Here is a 19,222-nt window from a genome sequence, read left to right on the forward strand (position 1 = left end):
TGTGATTGGCCAAAGTCTCCCGTCACCGAAAACAGAGCCATGAGGAGGATCAGAAGTCTAGTTTTCTATGTGCTGAAAGGTTATTATTGAATTTTTTGCCCAAATGATGCCAAAAACATTCTTCCTACTGCCGCTTTAACCGAACATCCTTTCGGCTGTAACCGGTTGATGAATGGCTCATTCACGGTGAAAATGGCAGCGGTTTAATGTAAAAACGCTCCTGAGGATTAGTCTGCACATTAATCTTGATTTAGGGGATTCCAGCAGCAGCACGTTGATGACTCCATTGTAAATGAAGCCAAAGGCGGAACAGATATACTGCAGATAAAGTGGGTGGAAACTGCAGATTAATGCTCATTAAGTCAGTCATGGATGATGGGGGACATAGTTTGAGTTTATTTTAACATCTGTCAGCCAACAAATCATAGTGTTTTATGTCGTGCTGTGTCATTTTAAGGCAAGGCAAGTTTATTTATATCGCACATTTCATACACAAAGGCAATTCAAAGTGCTTTACATATATAAAAGCAAGATAAAGCGTCTGAGAACAGTTTGGTCTTGAGTCTACATTTAAAAGTGGCCACTGTTGGTGCGTCTTTGATCTCATCTGGAAGTTTGTTCCACAGTTGAGCAGCTAAAAGCAGCCTCACCATGTTTCATTCTGACCTTTGGTACTACTAATAGATGTTTTCCCAGTGACCTAAGAGGTCTAGTAGGTGTGTACTGCTGAAGCATATCTGGGAGGTAATTTGGACCTTTTTTTTAATTTTATTTTTATTTATTTATTTTTATTCAATGTTAAAGGAATACATACACATACTTGTAAAGGAACATACAGACAGCAACAACAACATATAAAAAACAAACAAAAAAGAAACATAAGAAAAAGAAAAAAGTACTACCCGTTGTAATAGTGCAGTGTCAAGAGATAAGTTCATATTCATATACATACATATTTATATTCATATACAGTACATACAACCAAGGCAAGGCAAGGCAGCTTTATTTGTAGAGCACATTTCAGCAACAGGGCAATGCAAAGTGCTTTACATAAACATCCAAGAACATTGCGACAAAGTGCAAAAGAACATTAAGACATAATTAAAACAGTTATAAAAACATTAAAGATTAGAAAATAAAAACAAGCTAAAAATAAAAGCAAGGATAGAAGCAAAAATAGAATATAACACACAAGAATAAAAGCTCTATCGCTCTCATTATCTGGTTTAATTAAAGGCAGCAGCTAACAGGAAAGTTTAACCTCATAGGAAACCAACCTCATATATAAATATATATACATACATATAGACCTTACCCCCTTTAGTGATTTGTAAACAAGCAGTAGTGTTTTAAAGGTCCCATATTATAAAAGAGTGAGATTTTCATGTTTTTTTATTATAAAGCAGGCTTAAGTCCTATATAAATACTGTGAAAGTATCGAAACACTCAATCCACAGGAAAATACACACAGCCCTTATTCAGAAACTCTGCATTTGAAACAAGCTGTCAGGACTTCTGCCCATTCGTGATGTCACAAATATACAATATTTAGACCCTTTACACAATTTTAAATGTAAACATTCTAAATGTGTCCCAGTTTATTCCTGTTGCAGTGTATGTGAATGTCATCAGCTGACAGGAAGTACACATGGACCCAAGCTTTTGCCTAGCAACGCAACTCTGTTGCAATTCCGTCAAAATGCACTAAAACAGAGCGTTTCAGACAGAGGGTAAATACAGGTTTATTCAAGCAGACAGTATGAGGAAAATAAAGTTTTTTTTTAACATTACAGCATGTAAACATGTTCTAGTAGAAACACAAAATACAAGAATGACTTGAAAATGATCATGATATGGGACCTTTAAAGTTAATTCTGTGACTTACTGGGAGCCAGTGTATGTATTTGAACTTCACTGTTTCTATGTTCACCCCTGGCTCATGTTCATCTCTAGCAGGCGCTGCAGCCTCTTTGGGATGTTTGTTCACATCACTGGAGGTTTGGTGCGTCTGCTCTCCTGCAGCGAGGCTTATTTTACTCATCATCTCAGAGCCCTTCAGGCTTCACTGCCAGCTCCGCTAATTGGCCCTCCTTCTCCTCTGGAAACCCCAGTGTGAATAGAGAGAGAGGAGGATCTCTCTCCATCTGGACGCATCTGGTGGTTCTGGGCGTGTAGATGTAGATGCGTCAGAGGACCAGAGAGAGAGAGGAGGAGGTGGAGCTGCAGCCGAGGTGATCCCCCAGTTTAAAAGCGCAGAAGTCCTCAGTGCGTCTGAGCAGTGCGTCACAGAGACCCAGCAGAGCACAGCAGGCATAACACATCTCAACAAATAGCTTTTCAAAGAGAGAGAATACGTCTGCATCAGCCATGATCTGAATCGTTTAGATTTCCATTTTGGATGCAACTTTTTTTTTCCTCCATTTTTCTGCAGTAGCACCAGCCTCTCTCTGACTTTATTTCTAACTGTTTGCAGAGAGGAAGAAGATCCTGAGCAACAGCTGTGGAATATATCAACTCTGCTATATGGATAAGGAGTCGCTCCCATCTGAACTCAGAGTTTGATCTCAGACGTGTCTCTGTGCGTAAAAGAAGAACATGAAATCAGCTGAGGAGGGTGAGTTTGGACTTTTTATTTATACCCAGATATCATCCAGAAATCTGTCATAATACAGCGTCTGTTTGGAACATGAAGCCAATGCTGCACTGTAAACAACTGCTGTTAAGTTACAGCAGGATTTCAACAGTATTGCTAAAAACAAAAACAGTGCTTTACTATTATTACAGAAGAAAACCTGTTAAATTGCATTCTTAAAAACCATCACTTTACTGCTGATCAACTGTCTAAAGTATCATCAGTAACAGTTTCATGCAGCATTTTTTTTAATTCTGGGACCTGATCTGCACATGTGAGTCTTGTACATTGTACATGATTGGAAAATCAGTGAATTAGCTTTATTGTTCTTCACTTGCATGTTGTTATGGTTTGCATTCTGTGCTTGTAGCTAGAGACACACATTTTGGGAAAAGTGTCAACAAGTTAAAGTGCCTTTAATTGTATTAAGTGTGACTATTCCTATGTCTGTAACCTGCTAAGTCTATTCATCTAGGCAAAAAATAATGTTTATTAAAATGTATGTAAAAAATAAATAGTGCATTAAAACAAATCAGTAAGATAATGTAAAAGAAAGGTGAAAAACAGCTATATAATGTATCTTTAAACAGTAAATTAACTGTAAAATACTGTGAAATTAATAAAAATTTTCATTAACAGTACAAAGCTGTAAATTTCAGCGACAGTATAATAATGTTAATTTTACAGTAACATAAAGGCAACCCTGCTGCCAGTTCTTTACTGTTATTTTACTGGGAAATTCTCAACAGTGTAAGCGTAGGAACAGAGTCGCCCAGTAAAAAGGTTTTTGGCTTCCCTTCTTTTTTTTATTATCACAGTGCAGTAAAGTTGTTAAAGTGTCATTTATTCAACTTCTCGTCATTGTTTTGACACTTTACACCTACATGCCATACATTGAGCTGTGATGTTATATTAAATTCACTTTGTGCCCAGTTTAATGTGTGTAATCCAGCACCCGGTGCTCTGCAGTTAGCAGCAGTATCAAAGAGATATTCAGTGTGAGCCCCTCCCTGTGATTTGGGCATGGTGTGTGGGCGTGGTTCTGCTGCTGTTGTGGAGACACTCATGACTAAAAAGTGTTCCCAAAATAGTCCGAATTGAACCTGTGCTAATTGCATTGTGGGTCAAATTGTGAGTGTTCAGCAGAGTGATTTGATGGTGATGGTGATGGTGAAGGTGGTGGTGCAGACCCCTCACTCCCCCCAGGCTACCTATTAGGGTGCCAGCTAACTCACAGCAGTCTAACTATAGAAAACAAACATTTCAGTGCTACTGTGTCACAAACCGCAAGCAGCATTAAATGCAAGCAGCATTTTCTTTTATTGCAAGGAGTCACACGGTGCCGCGCTGATGTCATGGTCTTTATGGTTGAAGGCCCCTAATTCTCTTTAATTTACAGCAGACAGGAGCTGTGGTGACTGCAGGGCTGTCTGTGTGTCTGTCTCCATCCGTATCAATGTGCTCCACTGTGGTCGCATTCAGCCTCATGCACCATATAACCACAACTCCCAGTTCCCATGCCCTTCCTCCTCCCCATGCCCCTGGTTGTGACCTCAGCCTTCGCCACAGACGAGCAGAAGTTTCATATGACCCGTTGGCACGAGACCACGAGCTTTACCCCCCTCCACACCCGGGCTGGGTGCAGCGTGCACCTTTACAGCATGCAAATAAACCGATCGCGTCCCTCCGGTGTTTATTTTCAATGGCTGTTGGAACATGAAACTGGCCAACAAAAGCACGAGTGTGTGTTTTCATAATGTTATGGGCTGCAGCATTAAGTGGCATAAATCTGGCAATGTGAAGTGGAAAAAAAGACACCTGGGTTTGCCTTTGGTTATTTTTGGACTGGAGTTATATTTACCCACCTTTATTCGTGGCTCCCACCTTTTGCTGTGTATAATGTGAGACGTTCGGAGATGTTTTGTGTCGCTTGCCTTGGTGCGTTTGGGGATCCCCATTTAGATTAAGTTTTTTCGAGGAAATAGCTAGATCCAAATCTGGTAAGGAAGCTGTTGTTTTGCCATCACAGGCAACACCTCTGCCCTGCAACAGCTCTCATAAGACTCAACTTGGCAACTGTCTCCCACTCAGTAAGGGGAGCCAGTGAATGTGTGTTTGATTATCATGGTAACAAAGTCAATCTGTTTGTTTTCCAGATGCATATGGCTACACGCCAAACGTCAGCCTCTCCCTCCCACTGGGCAACCCTTGTCTTCCCTCCCAGTACCACAGCCTCCAGTCCGGCCCCGTCATATCCGTCTCTGTCAGCGAGCCTCACAGTTATGACACCCAGGATGACATGAGGGCGGCCGGCTACTATTCATCGTCAGGCGTCCGCCCAAACGGGGCCCCGACCCTGGAGAGCCCTCGTATCGAGATCACGGCCTACGGTCAGTTTCCTGAGGATGCGGTGGAGGAGAGCAACCTTCCTGTCACCAAGCGGGTCAACTCCATCGTGACGCTGACCCTCCCCAGTGCGGATAGTTACCGCGACCCAAGCTGCCTGAGCCCAGCCAGCAGCATCTCATCCCGCAGCTGCCACTCCGACGCCTCCTCCTACGAGTCAAGCTTCTCCTACAACTACGACAACTCGCCCCAGAACTCCCCCTGGCAGTCGCCCTCTGTTTCCCCCAAGGGCTCCACCCTCGCCCTGCCAGGCGACGGCTGCACCTCCGGCGGCTCCCCTCGCCACTCCCCCTCCACTTCCCCTCGCACAAGCGTGACAGACGACACCTGGATTGGCCAGCGTGGCTCCAGGCCCAACTCCCCTTGCGGCGCGAAGAGGAAGTACAGCTTCAACGGCAGCGGGGCGACGCACAAGCACTTCCCGTACTCGCCCAACCACTCCCCCGGACTGTCCCCGCAGACTTCCCCTCGCCTCAGTATCACAGAGGAGAGCTGGCTGCCAAACACCAACCAGTACACCAACTCAGCCATCCTGGCAGCCATCAACGCCTTGACCACAGACGGAGTGGCTGACCTCGGGGAGGGGATCCCCATTAAAGCCCGGAAGACCAGCCTGGAGCACAGCCCCAACGTCAGCCTGAAGCTGGAGCCTGGAGGCGAGGAGCTTCCAGGGGACCTCTGTCAGGACGAACACAGAATGCCGTTGAAGAAGGAGGGCTACTGTGGCGGGTTCCTGGATGTGCCACAGCACCCGTACTCCTGGTCCAAGCCAAAGCAATATGTCAGGTAAGCAAGAGGATTTTCACCTCGGAGCAAGATTTGCTCAAACCTGAACTAAAGCCTGAGGGGAAATAGCTTTTTGTGTGCTTATGATTTATGCTTACAACTTGTGAATATTTACTGTTGAGAAGCAAGTTTAAACATATTTGTAATTTCATAACAGGTTTATCACAAGCTCTGACATATAATCAAACATTGTTCACATTCTGCACATTCTACCTTGATAAGTGCATCTAAAATAAGCCCTCCTCCCTCCTCGCTAAGTTGACATGTCGGACATGTTTTCGCCCCGGCAGCCCATCCCTGCCGGCCCTCGACTGGCAGCTGCCGTCCAGCTCGGGGCCGTACAGCCTGCAGATCGACGTGCAGCCCAAGTCCCACCACCGAGCCCACTACGAGACGGAGGGCAGCAGGGGAGCGGTGAAGGCCCTGGCAGGAGGACATCCAGTCGTTCAGGTCTGCTAAACCGCTGCTTCTTAACTTCTTTGGCTTAGAGCAGTATCTACCTCCAACACAGTCACATGGCAGTTCGTGAAATAGTCACAACATTTTATCTATTCGATCTGTGTACATGGACACCAATTTCCCTTTTTTTTTCTCGACGCTCAGCACGACTTTTAACAACGTATTTTTGTGTTTCCCCATGAATGTCCAGCAACACGTGTGTAAATTTCCGCTCCAGTCTTTTCAAAATAAAACTACTAAGTTAGATTTAGGAATAGATCGAATTGGTTAGGCTTAGGCAACAAAACTACTTAGTTTTGATTGTGATCACGGTTTGAGTTTAAATAACATCGGAAGTGGCGTAACTTAAGCGCAAATAAATCAAATAAATCAACTTTGACTTGTGGTTTCACACGGGACACGAACACCGGTCTCCTGAGCGAAAGTCACATCCACCCCGACCTCCTCCCTGTGTGGCGTTATCCACTTCCCGGTTCACAGTTATGTGGAATACATACGAATTGATTCATCACGAAAAAAATTGGAAATTCGTGTCTATGTACACGAATCAATACATTCAATTTCATGACTATTTCACAAACTGCTGTGCAACTAGGCTGCTACCACAGGTTCCATATTTCTAGATTTTCTCTTCTTTAGATTGTGTTATATTAATATTTTTAGAGCTAAAATGATCCAGTGTTTCACGAGAAAAAAAGTAAAAATCCCATTTAAAAAAAACAAAATAAAACATAATTTTCACATTCATCATCTTGCAGTTCTTCAGATTTTTCTCGCGACCCCCCTCAGGGGCCCGAACCCTATGTTGAGAACCACTGAGCTAGACTGTTTGGTTTCCTGTGTTGATTAGACCAACACACGGTGCAGCCATTAGACTCGTTTTCACTCCTTCTCCTTACCTCGTCACTTCTCGCCTCAACACTTTCCTGTGTTTTTTTTTACCTCATGTGTTAAAATAGATGGGGACAACATGTGTTTCATGGCCTGGCTGTTATGCTACTCAAAGATGTCACATTTCTGAATGGAATACCATAGGTATGCTATTAGGCAGACCGGTCCACTCAGTCAGTTCCTGTCCAGACGAGGGTGACTCAGACTTTTCCATTGCGTAGTCGAGTGCAGCGCAGACAGTTACAAAGTGATGTAGCATGGCCAGTAAGAGCTTAGTCATGAGCTTTAACCACAGTAGCTCTGGTGGTCGAGTCTAAAGGGAAAAAAATGTGGACAACTGCAGATATGTTTTGGTTTTAAACCCATCTGGTCCCCCGACCATTACTCGGCACCGCTGACCTCAGTCTCTGAATAAATAAAAGGGTCTGCAACACCGAGTCGGACAAAGTGAGCGGTGAGCCGGGCTGTCACTTTAATTAATACATTTTAACTTTTTTATTAATACATTACAATAAGTCTACAAGTTAACCAGACATTCGTCACATATGAGGCAGAGTTTTCTATGTCTGCCCTTCACTTTTGATAAAATGACTTTTTAGCATGAGTACTTTCCCTTATTGCCACAGAGGAGCAGTTAGCTAATCATGCCCTTAGTTTGAATGGTGGGGATGCTAACGTTGCTAAGCAGCTATTTTAAGGACAAACAAGCTGTGTCCCAATTCTATACTACATACGAACTCTAAGCACATAGTGTGACATAATTAAGTTTACACAACACCAGAGAGATAAGTTAGTGACTTGCTCGTGAACATAGTGGAGCATTTAGCAGCTAAAGAGACAGATTTATCAGTCAGGAGTTGGTGGAGACCAAAACAGAGTCTAAAGGAGACTGAATATTCGTCTTCTATTCTTCAGGTGGCAAATTATGCTAATGTTGCTCTGTATCTGCTTGACGTGTAAAAAAAAGACACTGTTTCCTACATTTTGTGTGTTTAGCTCATCTCCTAAAAATTACGTTTCCATACGATGAAACTCTCTCAATTATGTTTTGACGGTCGCAGATTTAAACACGTGGTTAACGTTGTGAATTGAAAACAACATACTTGGTCAAGTTTAGTAAATGATCATGTTTTGGGTTGTTACGTAACTTAACGTTAACTAATATACATGTAGGTGAAGTAACTTAAGTATGTTATGTAAGTTAAACTACTTACGTAAGTTAAGATAAGTCAACGTTGATTTTTTTCGTTTCACACGTGGCACCAACAACGGTGGGTGAAGATCCTGTGTTTGTTTGTCCTCCCCATCAATCAGTTGACAACACTGTCAACTTATCTTAATAATACTAATACTAATAATATTAATGGTTAGCTAAATGGCAGATAATATTGGCTCAGTCAGGCTGAGACTGCTCCAGGCAGATCTTGAAAAACAATAAAAATGTTAAATGGTTATATACATTCTCTTTTCTATTAATTGCAAAAACATTATACCATGACAATAAGCACATAGTACAGAAGTTTCATCCCACAGAGGATCACTGTGTCTCTAACAAATCATTATTCATGTGTTATATTAGGATATTGTGAAAAACAGAAGTATTATATTTATATGCAGTTGTGGAACGTGACATTTAGAAACCAAAACATGTTGTACCGTCCAGCGTGTTGCAACCTCCAGCCACACATCTGTACAGGACGCGTGTATTTGTCCTTGAGAAGGTGCTAATGATTTAATGACAGGGGTCTGGGTTCACCCCGGGCTGAAAAAAGAGAGTGTGTGTTCTCTCTAAACCTAAACCCAGACCTCCCCCCTTACTTTTCCGCCAGCTACCACCCCAACCACACAGACTTCCCTTTGTTTAGGAAAGTTCCCGTGTGTACGGCTGACATCATCGCGCTCCGCGTCCTGCGGAGGCGGCAGCGACTAAAAACCACACACGTTTCTGGCAGGCTCTGACGGGGGGATGTTGGAGGGAGCCTCAGACAAGGCAGCCTCATCTCTGTGACTTCCTGATTACACGGTACACACACGGCGCTGCAGCCTCGGCTGTGGACGCTGGCTGACGAACCCTCTGCGGCTCGTCCCCGCCGCCCCTCCTGACTCAAACCCTGCCCAGACTTTTACAGAGTTTATTCTGGAAGGTTCTGTTCTGTGTGGTGCACTTTTCTTTTTTTTTTTCTCCGCGCAGCTAAGCCGGCTATTTTCTGTTCTTTTTTCAATGCCATCGCTGCTGCCTGCCCGCCTCAACCGCACACCCGCCCTAACGCCAGCAGCAGACTGAAGTATGCCCCTGTGAAGTGCTGTGTGCAGTCCTCACCGCAGTTAATGCTCAGGGTTTCATGCTGTACTTTGGTGGAGAGGAAATACCCCCTATTCAAGTCTGTGAGGTCTTCTTTCACAATCAGCCCATTGCTTAAAAAACACACCCAAAAGAGTTGTTTTCAGAGTGCATTTTTGTAGATTAATATCTCGGGAGTCATGCGCCTTTTCTCGGCCTTGATCAAATTTAAATTTCTAACCAAAACTGTATTCAAAATATCATGTGAAGCAAAAAAGCATGACAGGATGACTTGCTGGTCACACTGAGCTATCTCCATCTCTGTGTGTGGTTGAGATCATCCTTTTAGAGCTGGGAGCGTCTGGAGAGGGAGCCCCGTTCACCCTCACCTCCTCCTCTCTCCTCCTCTCTACTCCTCTCTCCTCCTATCTCCTCCTCTCTCCTCCTATCTCCTCCTCTCTCCTTCTCTCTCCTACTCTCTCCTCCTCTCTCTTCCAATCTCCTCCTCTCTCCTCCTATCTCCTCCTATCACCTACTCTCTCCTCCTCTCTCCTCCTATCTCCTACTCTCTCCTACTCTCTCCTTCTCTCTCCTCTTCTCTCCTCCTCTCTCCTCCTCTCTCCTCCTCTCTCCTCCTCTCTCCTCCTATCTCCTCCTCTCTCCTTCTCTCTCCTACTCTCTCCTCCTCTCTCTTCCAATCTCCTCCTCTCTCCTCCTATCTCCTCCTATCACCTACTCTCCTACTCTCTCCTACTCTCTCCTCCTCTCTCCTCTTCTCTCCTCCTATCTCCTCCTCTCTCCTCCTATCTCCTCCTATCTCCTACTCTCTCCTCCTCTTTCCTACTCTCTCCTCCTCTCTCCTCTTCTCTCCTCCTATCTCCTCCTCTCTCCTCCTATCTCCTCCTACCTCCTACTCTCTCCTCCTATCTCCTACTCTCTCCTTCTCTCTCCAACTCTCTCCTCCTCTCTCCTCCTCTCTCCTCGTCTCTCCTCCTCCTATCTCCTTCTCTCTCCTCTTCTCTGGTGCCTTGAACAGCCGGAGTCTCGGCATTCCTCTTGTGGGTGATAATATGAACTAGGGAGGGGTTGCCAATGTCAAACTGCCAGGGTGGAGGAGCGGAGGCTTTACATGAAGTGGTATCACAGGGATTTAATTGCATCAACAAATCATAACTGTTGTGTGCTGCAGCTGCTTCATAAAACAGATGCTTCAGAGCAGTTTTCTCGATTTCAAGGTTGCCACTTTTATGTCTTAAAATGAAACACAAAACACAAACGTCTCCACGGAGGAGTACTTTTTTAAAGTTTTGGAGTCGATCAGAAGCAGCTGAAATCGTTCAGATGACTTTATCTGGTTTGATTATTTCTATTTGCTTAGAATTTCATGCTGATAATAACTCAAAGCACATAATCAGCGATGTGTTTGTAATTGCAGTTTGAAAGTAACTCGTCTAACCTTGTGCTTCCTCACTTCATCACACTCCTTCCTGCTGCCCAAATAAACAGCATTGCTAGGCAGCAACCCATTTCCTTACACAAATATACAGGGCCTTTGCAGGCTCTTAACCCTGACAGGGGATCCTCCTCCAAATCACATGTTGTGCCTCCCCGGTCGGGAGCCTTTCACTCTTGTTGTGGGCGCCGCTCCTCTCCTCAAGTGCTCTTTCTTATGCAAGTGAAAGCTGCGGTCTTCATTTCAACATTTCCCCGCCGATCGCTTCAGCTGACAATCTGATCCTACAGCAGCGTATAATTAGGTCAGCATCTGCCTCTATAACACTGTGGTCTGGGGATGGTGATGTGCATATATTCCTCGCCCACTCGTGCCAGTTTTGACTCATGAGGTCAGATTATTTTATTTTTATATATATGCTATAGATAAGAATATTCCTTACGTTTTGCAATTGAAGTGAAGTTTAATTAAAAGTTATTATTGCATGAATTTGAACATCAACTCCTCATAGATGGAACGATAATATTACTTTACCCTGAATGGCCAACAATAGTACTTCCTCCTATTCAGACCGACCTGACTATTGGCCACGTTTGAAGAGCAGCAAAACTGCTCAATATTAATGAAAAAGACAGAACGGTTCTTAGCCTGTTTTGCCAAAAAAAGACCTGTGATGCGTCTCAATTCAGATACTTCCATTAGTACACTGTGTACACTACTTGTAGTGTGTGAATTTCGACAGGGTAGTGTCGTCTCAAATCGAACGCTGCTGACCAGAACATTTGACCGCTTCTTCTTATTATTTTTAGACGGACGAAGCATTACCACAAACATTTGACCGCTTCTTTTTCTTCTTCTTTTTAATGGCAAATTGCAACCGGACGAAGCATTTGACCGCAATTGTTGCCCGCCAAAATATCTGCCGGTTTGTTTACTCATTGGACAATTATATTTAAACAAGGGCTGTCAATCGATTCAAATATTTAAATGCGATTAATAGCAAATTAATCACACATATTTTATCTGTTCAAAATGTATCTTTGTAAAGAATTTAATACTCTTATCAACATGGGAGTGGGCACATACTGTATGATTGCTTTATGCAAATGTATGTATATATTTATTATTGGAAACTAATTAACAACACAAAACAATAATTAATATTGTCCGGAAACCCTCACAGGGAAAATCTCGTTCATTTTAATTCAGTTAAAAACTAGGGCTATCAAAGTAAATGTCAAAAAGCCAAGTATTCCTCTGTGATTCCTCCCAGTCTCACTGTATGGATCAACATACATAACTCAGACAGTGTGTCAGTAGTAGCTGCTGTTCTCAGGTTTCAGTCTGTGGGCTTTGGGCCTCTTGCCTGCACTCTGCAGTTTGGGTGGTTGAGGTCATCCAGGCAGGAGGCCTCCTGTCAAGCAACACCTATGGAGGTCTGGGAGTGCTTTTAGACGCTCCGGGACGAGCCCACCGGCTACAGCGAGCAGCGCTCCTGTGCTGTCTCCGACTCCATCGCGGCGGGATCGTTTTACTGATAAAAATCAGAGCGGGGTCACCGCTGAGAGTTTTTCTTCACCCTGATTGGCCGGGGCTCAGTGGGACTGACATGACTTTGACTTTTCTGAAACACTAGCTTAGTCCTGTCTCAAATCCCAACGCTGCTCGCTGTAGGTGGTTCTTACTGCTCTCTGGCAGTGGCTGCCCTCTGAGCTTCAGCTACTGTAGGATCAACATCTTGGCAGGCCTGACATGAACTGATTGAGGAAGTGTACACAGGCCTTTGGTAGTAAATTGAAGAAGATGAAATGGGTGATTACCAGATCCTAAATGGGTGCTTTGTTTGAAAACCATCATGCTGAGAGCCTGACCTCCGAAAGACCTACGTTTCTCCTTAACAGCATGCAAGTGGAAGTTTCTTTGGAAAGGGCTTAACCACAACTGTGTCTTTTCTTTCTCCCCTCTTAGCTCCACGGCTACATGGAGAGCGAGCCTCTGACCCTGCAGCTGTTCATTGGCACGGCTGACGACCGGCTGCTGAGGCCCCACGCCTTCTACCAGGTCCACCGCATCACCGGGAAGACGGTGTCCACCCCGAGCCACGAGGCCCTGCACAACAACAACACCAAGATCCTGGAGATCCCTCTGCTGCCAGAGAACAACATGCGGGCCATGTGAGTATCAGTATCCGTCCAGTGAGGAGTGAAGTGAAGTCTCAAGTAATTTAAGACTTTGTTTTGGACGTCAAGTCTCGATTCATTCAAGAATTGACGTGTGCCCGTCTTAAATGACTTGATACTTGTCCCAAATGTCTTAATAATTCTACATGTGTAGGTGAAAAGTGGTTGAATCTGGTTAGAAAGTGAAACTTTTTAGAGTTATATTCCAGTCTATCAGGGCGAGTCCAAGTAACTTGAGACAAGTCCTTAAGTCCAAGTCAAGTCAAAAGTCTCCATAAGTAAATTACAAGTCAATAAACAAGTTTATCATGTATGAATTCTGCACATTATAATAATACAGCATGTGAACATCTACCTTTCAAAGCTGTTTTTTTACATACCAAGTCCTGACTTGGTGAACGTAGACTTCACTGGTCTAAACTGACTTGAGACTTGACTTAAAGGTACAGTGTGTTGGAGTTCGTGGCACCTAGTGGGGAGGTTGCAGATTGCAAAGACTGCAGTAACGTGACCCGCCGAGTGCAAAACTGTAACGCTGTGGTATCTTTCAGGACATTCGCCTCGCTCAGAGGACATCCTTAACATAATAACACTACTTTAGGAGCAACGAAATTTAGGCGGCGGCTCACGTTACCGCAGTTTCACAAGCGTGTCGGAGAAGTACGGTGGCCTGCAAGTAATATAAAAACGTTAAAGGCTCTCTCTAGAGTCAGTGTTTGGTTTGTCCGTTTTGGGCTACTGTAGAAACATGGCGGACTCTGTGAAGACGACCCGTTCTCTATTTCTTAATATACAGGCTCACCGGGACTCAAGCCCCCGGGGCCCGACCATGTAAAGGGGCCCACAAGGCTCCAGGGGAAAACAATAAAAATATAACTCAAAGGGAGAAGCGAAAGCGGGCGCGCAACGGGACGTCGCGACCTCGCGAGGCGTCCCAGACGCGGCGTCGGTTGTCGTGTACTATGACACACTACACAAGATAAAACGATTGATTTTCGTACACGACACTCATTGATCGTTCCTGATCCGAGTCGACACCCTACGACGGCCGTGTCGGACTATAATCAGGCTGATATTGTGTAGTCTGAACCGGGCATAAGGTATCCGTCGGTCCTCTTCAGGAGGGAAATGTTGTCCCACTTGAGCAGATGAAATCCTGTGAAAACATGTCAGATCATTGCCTTTCTATGAAAAAGCTAACAATCTGGAGATCTGAAGTTTGCTCCTGATGTTCAGTATTCTGCCTTTTGTGCGTTTGGGTTGTGAAAGTGTTAAGTGTGGCTTTCCCATTTTGTAAGCCTCAGAGATCAGATTACTGGGGAAGCTCCGGGCCGCTAACAGAGACCTGGGCTTTCTGTCTGAGCTGCAGGCAGTAGCGGCCCGCTAGCGTCAGCACTTTGTCTGCGTTTTAATGGATGTAACACATAAGCTCCCCTTATACAACGACTTCACCTCAGGATACGGTTTCTCACTGGGGGGACACGCCTCGGAGTACTTAACAGATTTGTGGGAGATTTATTCCTTTTGACATGTGTGACATATAGACGTTTTATTATGTGGTATAGAAACAGGCATCATGATATTTCTCAGATAGTTTTTCATGACGATCCAGTGTGTTATATTAAATCATTAATCAACAGCAGTTAGCTAACGTGAAACCACAAATGGCGTCGGTCAACATGGTATGACTCCAATTAACTCTTAATAAATGAAATGATTAAGCATTAAATACTTTCTTTCTATAACGTTTTGTCTCAGGCACTGAACGAACGGCCTCAGTATGTGGATTTGCGCTCCGCTTGCATGCGTAGGCGGAGAGCTGAACAGCTGGGGTCCTTAGCATCAACACCTGATTACTTCGCCAGCGGAGCAGACCCCGGTGTCTGGAGACAAGAATGTTAGGGAGTGTTCAAATGTGTGTAAAAGTTGACATTTACTAGGCTTTGAGGAATGCAGCATCAAGTAGCACAGCGATGGAAAAGCCAGAAAGCGTTTGGAGAGGCTCGAAGTATTTAAGCGTGAAAACGTTAGATGAGTGCAGACGGAGAAGGGAAGAGGAGGAAGGGGGCTTTTATTAAGTGTCTGATGAAGACTTTGTAAAAGAAATCGTTACAGATTTGTGGAAGCGTAACGGTACTTCAGCATCTCTTGTGGGTCATAACAGAGATATTCCTGATGTGATGAATGTTCCCAGCCTTTTCTTTCTATAGAGTTTGAATTCCACCCAAGAGCGGATGCACTGAGGTGTGAACGCTCTGTTGGGGGGGTGGTGGTGTTAATCTTCTGTTGACATGACTGCGGCCTCTGTCAGGGCTGTGCAGCATGATGGAGTCCAGAGTGGAAATCCCTTTTGATTTTGGCTGCATTGCCGTATATATAAATCACAGCCTGATTAACTGTGAGAGTATATACTGTATGTCTTTATTTTTTGCCTCGTTGACAGACGGACTTTGGCAAAACTCCTTTCTCCTTTTGTCTCCCCACAAAACACAGAATTGACTGCGCGGGGATCTTGAAGCTGCGCAATTCGGACATCGAGCTGAGAAAGGGGGAGACCGACATCGGACGCAAGAACACACGTGTGAGGATGGTGTTCAGAGTTCACATCAACCAGGCCACGGGGAGAACGGTGTCCCTGCAGGCTTCATCCAACCCCATCGAGTGCTGTGAGTACATCATAAGCATTTATTGGGAGTAACATCAGGTGTACAGAAACATACAAACAGATTGTCCCTCTCACTCAACCCTCAACCACTGACGATGCAAAAAGGATAAAGAACAAAAAACAAAGTTAAATTTAAGTTAAGAGAAAGAAAAGGAAATAAGATTAAAAAAAAAACTAAAACTAAAATAAATAAAGTACACATTGACAGTAATAATAATTATAGGATAAATCCCAGACAATAGTCTGATAAACTTTACCGTGTAGAAATGGACAAATTAACAGTCAGTGGTCATTTCTGTTTACATAAATCAAACTTTATGATGTTTATACATTTTAGCTGATGGAGAGAAATACATCTTATATGCCAGAAGTCCATTAGTCTGCCCAAATACTCTACATCCAAATAAAATGAAAACATATACTACAAAAAAATACAAGTGGTCTAATCATCTCATATTTGATCTTCCTTAAAAATATCACCTAAACTCCTCGCTCCTCTAAAGCCTTTTATATATTTATCTAATGCCTTTTATATATTTATCTAATGCCTTTTATATATTTATCTAATGCCTTTTATATATTGCTTTAATTAGTCGACTATCAACACGTTGTCCTGCGTCTCTAACGCATTAAAATCTGAAAGGACACAGTAAGCTCACTATCGACTACGTTGTGAACAACAAATCCATGTTGAAATAAACAGAAATAAACAAAAGAAACCTAAAAACAATTCACCGACCGGTCACAGCACAGATTTCATTTCACCAATCAAGGCTACAATCTTGGTAAAGATCGGCCACCGATCAATGACAATGACCGCGTAATGCTTTACCGTCCAGGGGACGCACCGTGTGGAAAAAATATTTTTTACCCATGGCCACTATTTTCTTACCATCTGCGTTTATATCTTACGCATAGTCTCAATGAGTAAAAGGAAAACGTAAAAACTCTTCTGAGAAAGAAAGAGAAATAGCAAATCTCTCAGAATGTTGAACTACTGTATTAAATTTATACAGTATCTTATTAACATTTTTATGGATTGAATCACACTTTAAATGTTCTTTTTAGATTCTGAAAAAAAATCTAATTTTTATCTAATTTATTTAATATCTCTCTCTCTCTCTCTCTCTCTCTCTCTCTCTCTCTCTCTCTCTCTCTCTCTCTCTCTCTGAGAAACTGAGTTAAGCACTGAATTCATGTTAGTGGTGGATGACTCAGATTTTTCTCCACAGTGATTTAATGCTTTGAATATTACCATAATTATAATCATATAATATCAAATATGAGGTGGTCTAGAGGCTTTAGGGGTTGATCAATGGGATGCCAGAAAATGTTCTGCTACACAAAAGTACATTCACTTTTTTTCTGATTATTTGATCCGTTCTATTTGGGATGGTTTTCCTTGGAAATTGGTACAGACATTCATGTTCCCCTCAGGATGAACTGTAATCACTTTGATGATCCTCGGACGTTTCATCTATAGCGCCATCATCAAGTTCAAATTTAAATTTGTCCAATACTTTGATTTATGACCAAATTACGGCTACGAGTATTATAGGGCCACATTGAGGAAAAAAAATAAATCTGAGATTTCGAGAATAAAGTCATAACTTTATGAGAAAAGTCATTGTATTATAAAGTATTAATTTAACGTGTTATTTTAGAGGGTAAATAGTGTGAAAATGAGGAACGTGGAGCATCTTGTGAAGTTATACTTTAGTTTATGTTTCACAAATAACCAATTACTTCATCTTTTAGCTCATCAGCACCACATTATCATGAGTATCAGGACCTTGAAAAGATTGTGCAAGAAACTGTGTTTATTCCGAAGAAAGAACCACACGGACCTGATGGCGAAACTGACTCTTCTGTGGAAGAGGAAACAACTTTTTTTCTCGTAATATTACGACTTTATTCTCGAAATCTCAGATATTTTTTTCCCCTCAATGTGGCCCTAATACTCCATCGTAGCAAATACCTACAAAAAAATCGAAACGAAATCTCATTCCCATCATGTATCATCCCGATCATTATTGTGAACATGGTAGCAGATTTGATCATTTAGCCTGAAGCAGCTTCACAGAGCTACTAGCACGACTGTAGACTCTTGTTGTTGTAAACTTCTGGATTTAGCTTCCAGGCCTCCAATATTTACTCAAATCAAACAATATAAGGTAGAAGACTTTGTGGAAGTACTCATAAGAACATGACACATGTGACGAGGGGGGTCAAGTGGAAATTGCTTAATTTAAAAAGATCACAAGATAAAAAGGTCGGGAAGAAACGGATGAATCAATTAGTCGAAAGGAAGAAACTATGATGATCAATTAAAGTTATTAATCTAGCAGTAATGTCAGTCACTGGTTCAAGCTTTGAGTTCATGTGAGGATCTGCTGCTTTTTGTGTTTTGGGCAGTTTTACTGACTAAATAAACCTTCGAAGACATTATGATGGATTAGTTACACAAGTTTATAAAAATGTTGTAGACTAAACTCTTAAGGAGACACTACAGGTGAACTAATATGTATCACCATGATACCTCCCTAATTTATATCTTATTAAGACAATTATTTTTCTGTATTACACGTTTTCTGAAATGTTATGTTTAAATATGCAAATGAGGCATTATCTTAAATCAAATATGTGCTACTTTGCATACATTTCCAGAACAGAAATCTGGACATTGGATAATTCTTGTTTCATTTTGTTGACACATTAGAGTCAAAGGGTATTTTTGGTATCTGTTTGTATCGACCCTTAAATCAGAAGATACTGTCAACAGATATAGAAAATCTATTTTCACCATGTTTTTATATGAACAAACCCTCCCTCTGTAAAAACCTTTAGAATATAGATAAGAATGAAACTGGATAGTTTGGCGTATGTGAGTGCTGCTGAAGTGGAGATTTCTGGCTCAGAGTCTGACTAAAAATATGATAAAGACTTCAGTTGAATAGGATAAAACAATATTTGACTACTAAATATCACCATGAAACTTCCCCAGTTGATTACTTACATTAAGACAATTCTTTTTTGTATTACAGGTAGGGCTGTCAATTGATTAAAATAGTTAATTGCGATTAATCACACGATTTTATCTGTTCAAAATGTACCTTAAAGGGAGATTAGTCAAATATTTTACACTCTTATCAACATGGGAGTGGGCAAATATGCTGCTTTATGCAAATGTATGTAAATATTTATTATTAGAAATCAATTAAAAACACAAAACAATGACACATATTGTCCAGAAACCCTCACAGGTACTGCATTTAGCATAACAAATATGCTCAAATCATAATATGGCAAACTGCAGCCCAACAGGCAACAACAGCTGTCAGTGTGTCAGTGTGCTGACTTGACTATGACTTGACACTATGACTATGAATCGTAAGTTGCGTTATTGCATTAAAGAAGTTAGTGGCGTTAAAACCAGTTTGCGTTAACGTGTTGTTATTCAGTTATATTT

The 19,222-nt window shown here is 42.5% G+C and overlaps 1 protein-coding gene across 6 annotated transcripts in view; it reads left to right on the forward strand.

Annotated features, from left to right (window-relative positions):
- Positions 1–2,248: 2,248 nt before the first annotated feature.
- nfatc1 (nuclear factor of activated T cells 1) overlaps positions 2,249–19,222 on the forward strand; it is a 51,219-nt gene continuing 34,245 nt past the window's right edge. For 3 of the 6 annotated variants that reach the window (XM_037795697.1, XM_037795699.1, XM_037795698.1), the window contains exons 1-5: positions 2,249–2,614; positions 4,789–5,824; positions 6,115–6,274; positions 12,877–13,082; positions 15,582–15,754. In XM_037795697.1, coding sequence (XP_037651625.1) covers positions 2,596–2,614; positions 4,789–5,824; positions 6,115–6,274; positions 12,877–13,082; positions 15,582–15,754 — 1,594 coding nt within the window. In that variant the 5' untranslated portion in view covers positions 2,249–2,595. The remainder of the gene's footprint in view (positions 2,615–4,788; positions 5,825–6,114; positions 6,275–12,876; positions 13,083–15,581; positions 15,755–19,222) is intronic. The other 3 variants (XM_037795695.1, XM_037795696.1, XM_037795694.1) reach the window with 2 other exon arrangements.

The sequence above is a fragment of the Sebastes umbrosus genome, chromosome 15 (assembly GCF_015220745.1).
Source record: "Sebastes umbrosus isolate fSebUmb1 chromosome 15, fSebUmb1.pri, whole genome shotgun sequence".
NCBI classification, from domain to species: Eukaryota; Metazoa; Chordata; class Actinopteri; order Perciformes; family Sebastidae; genus Sebastes; species Sebastes umbrosus.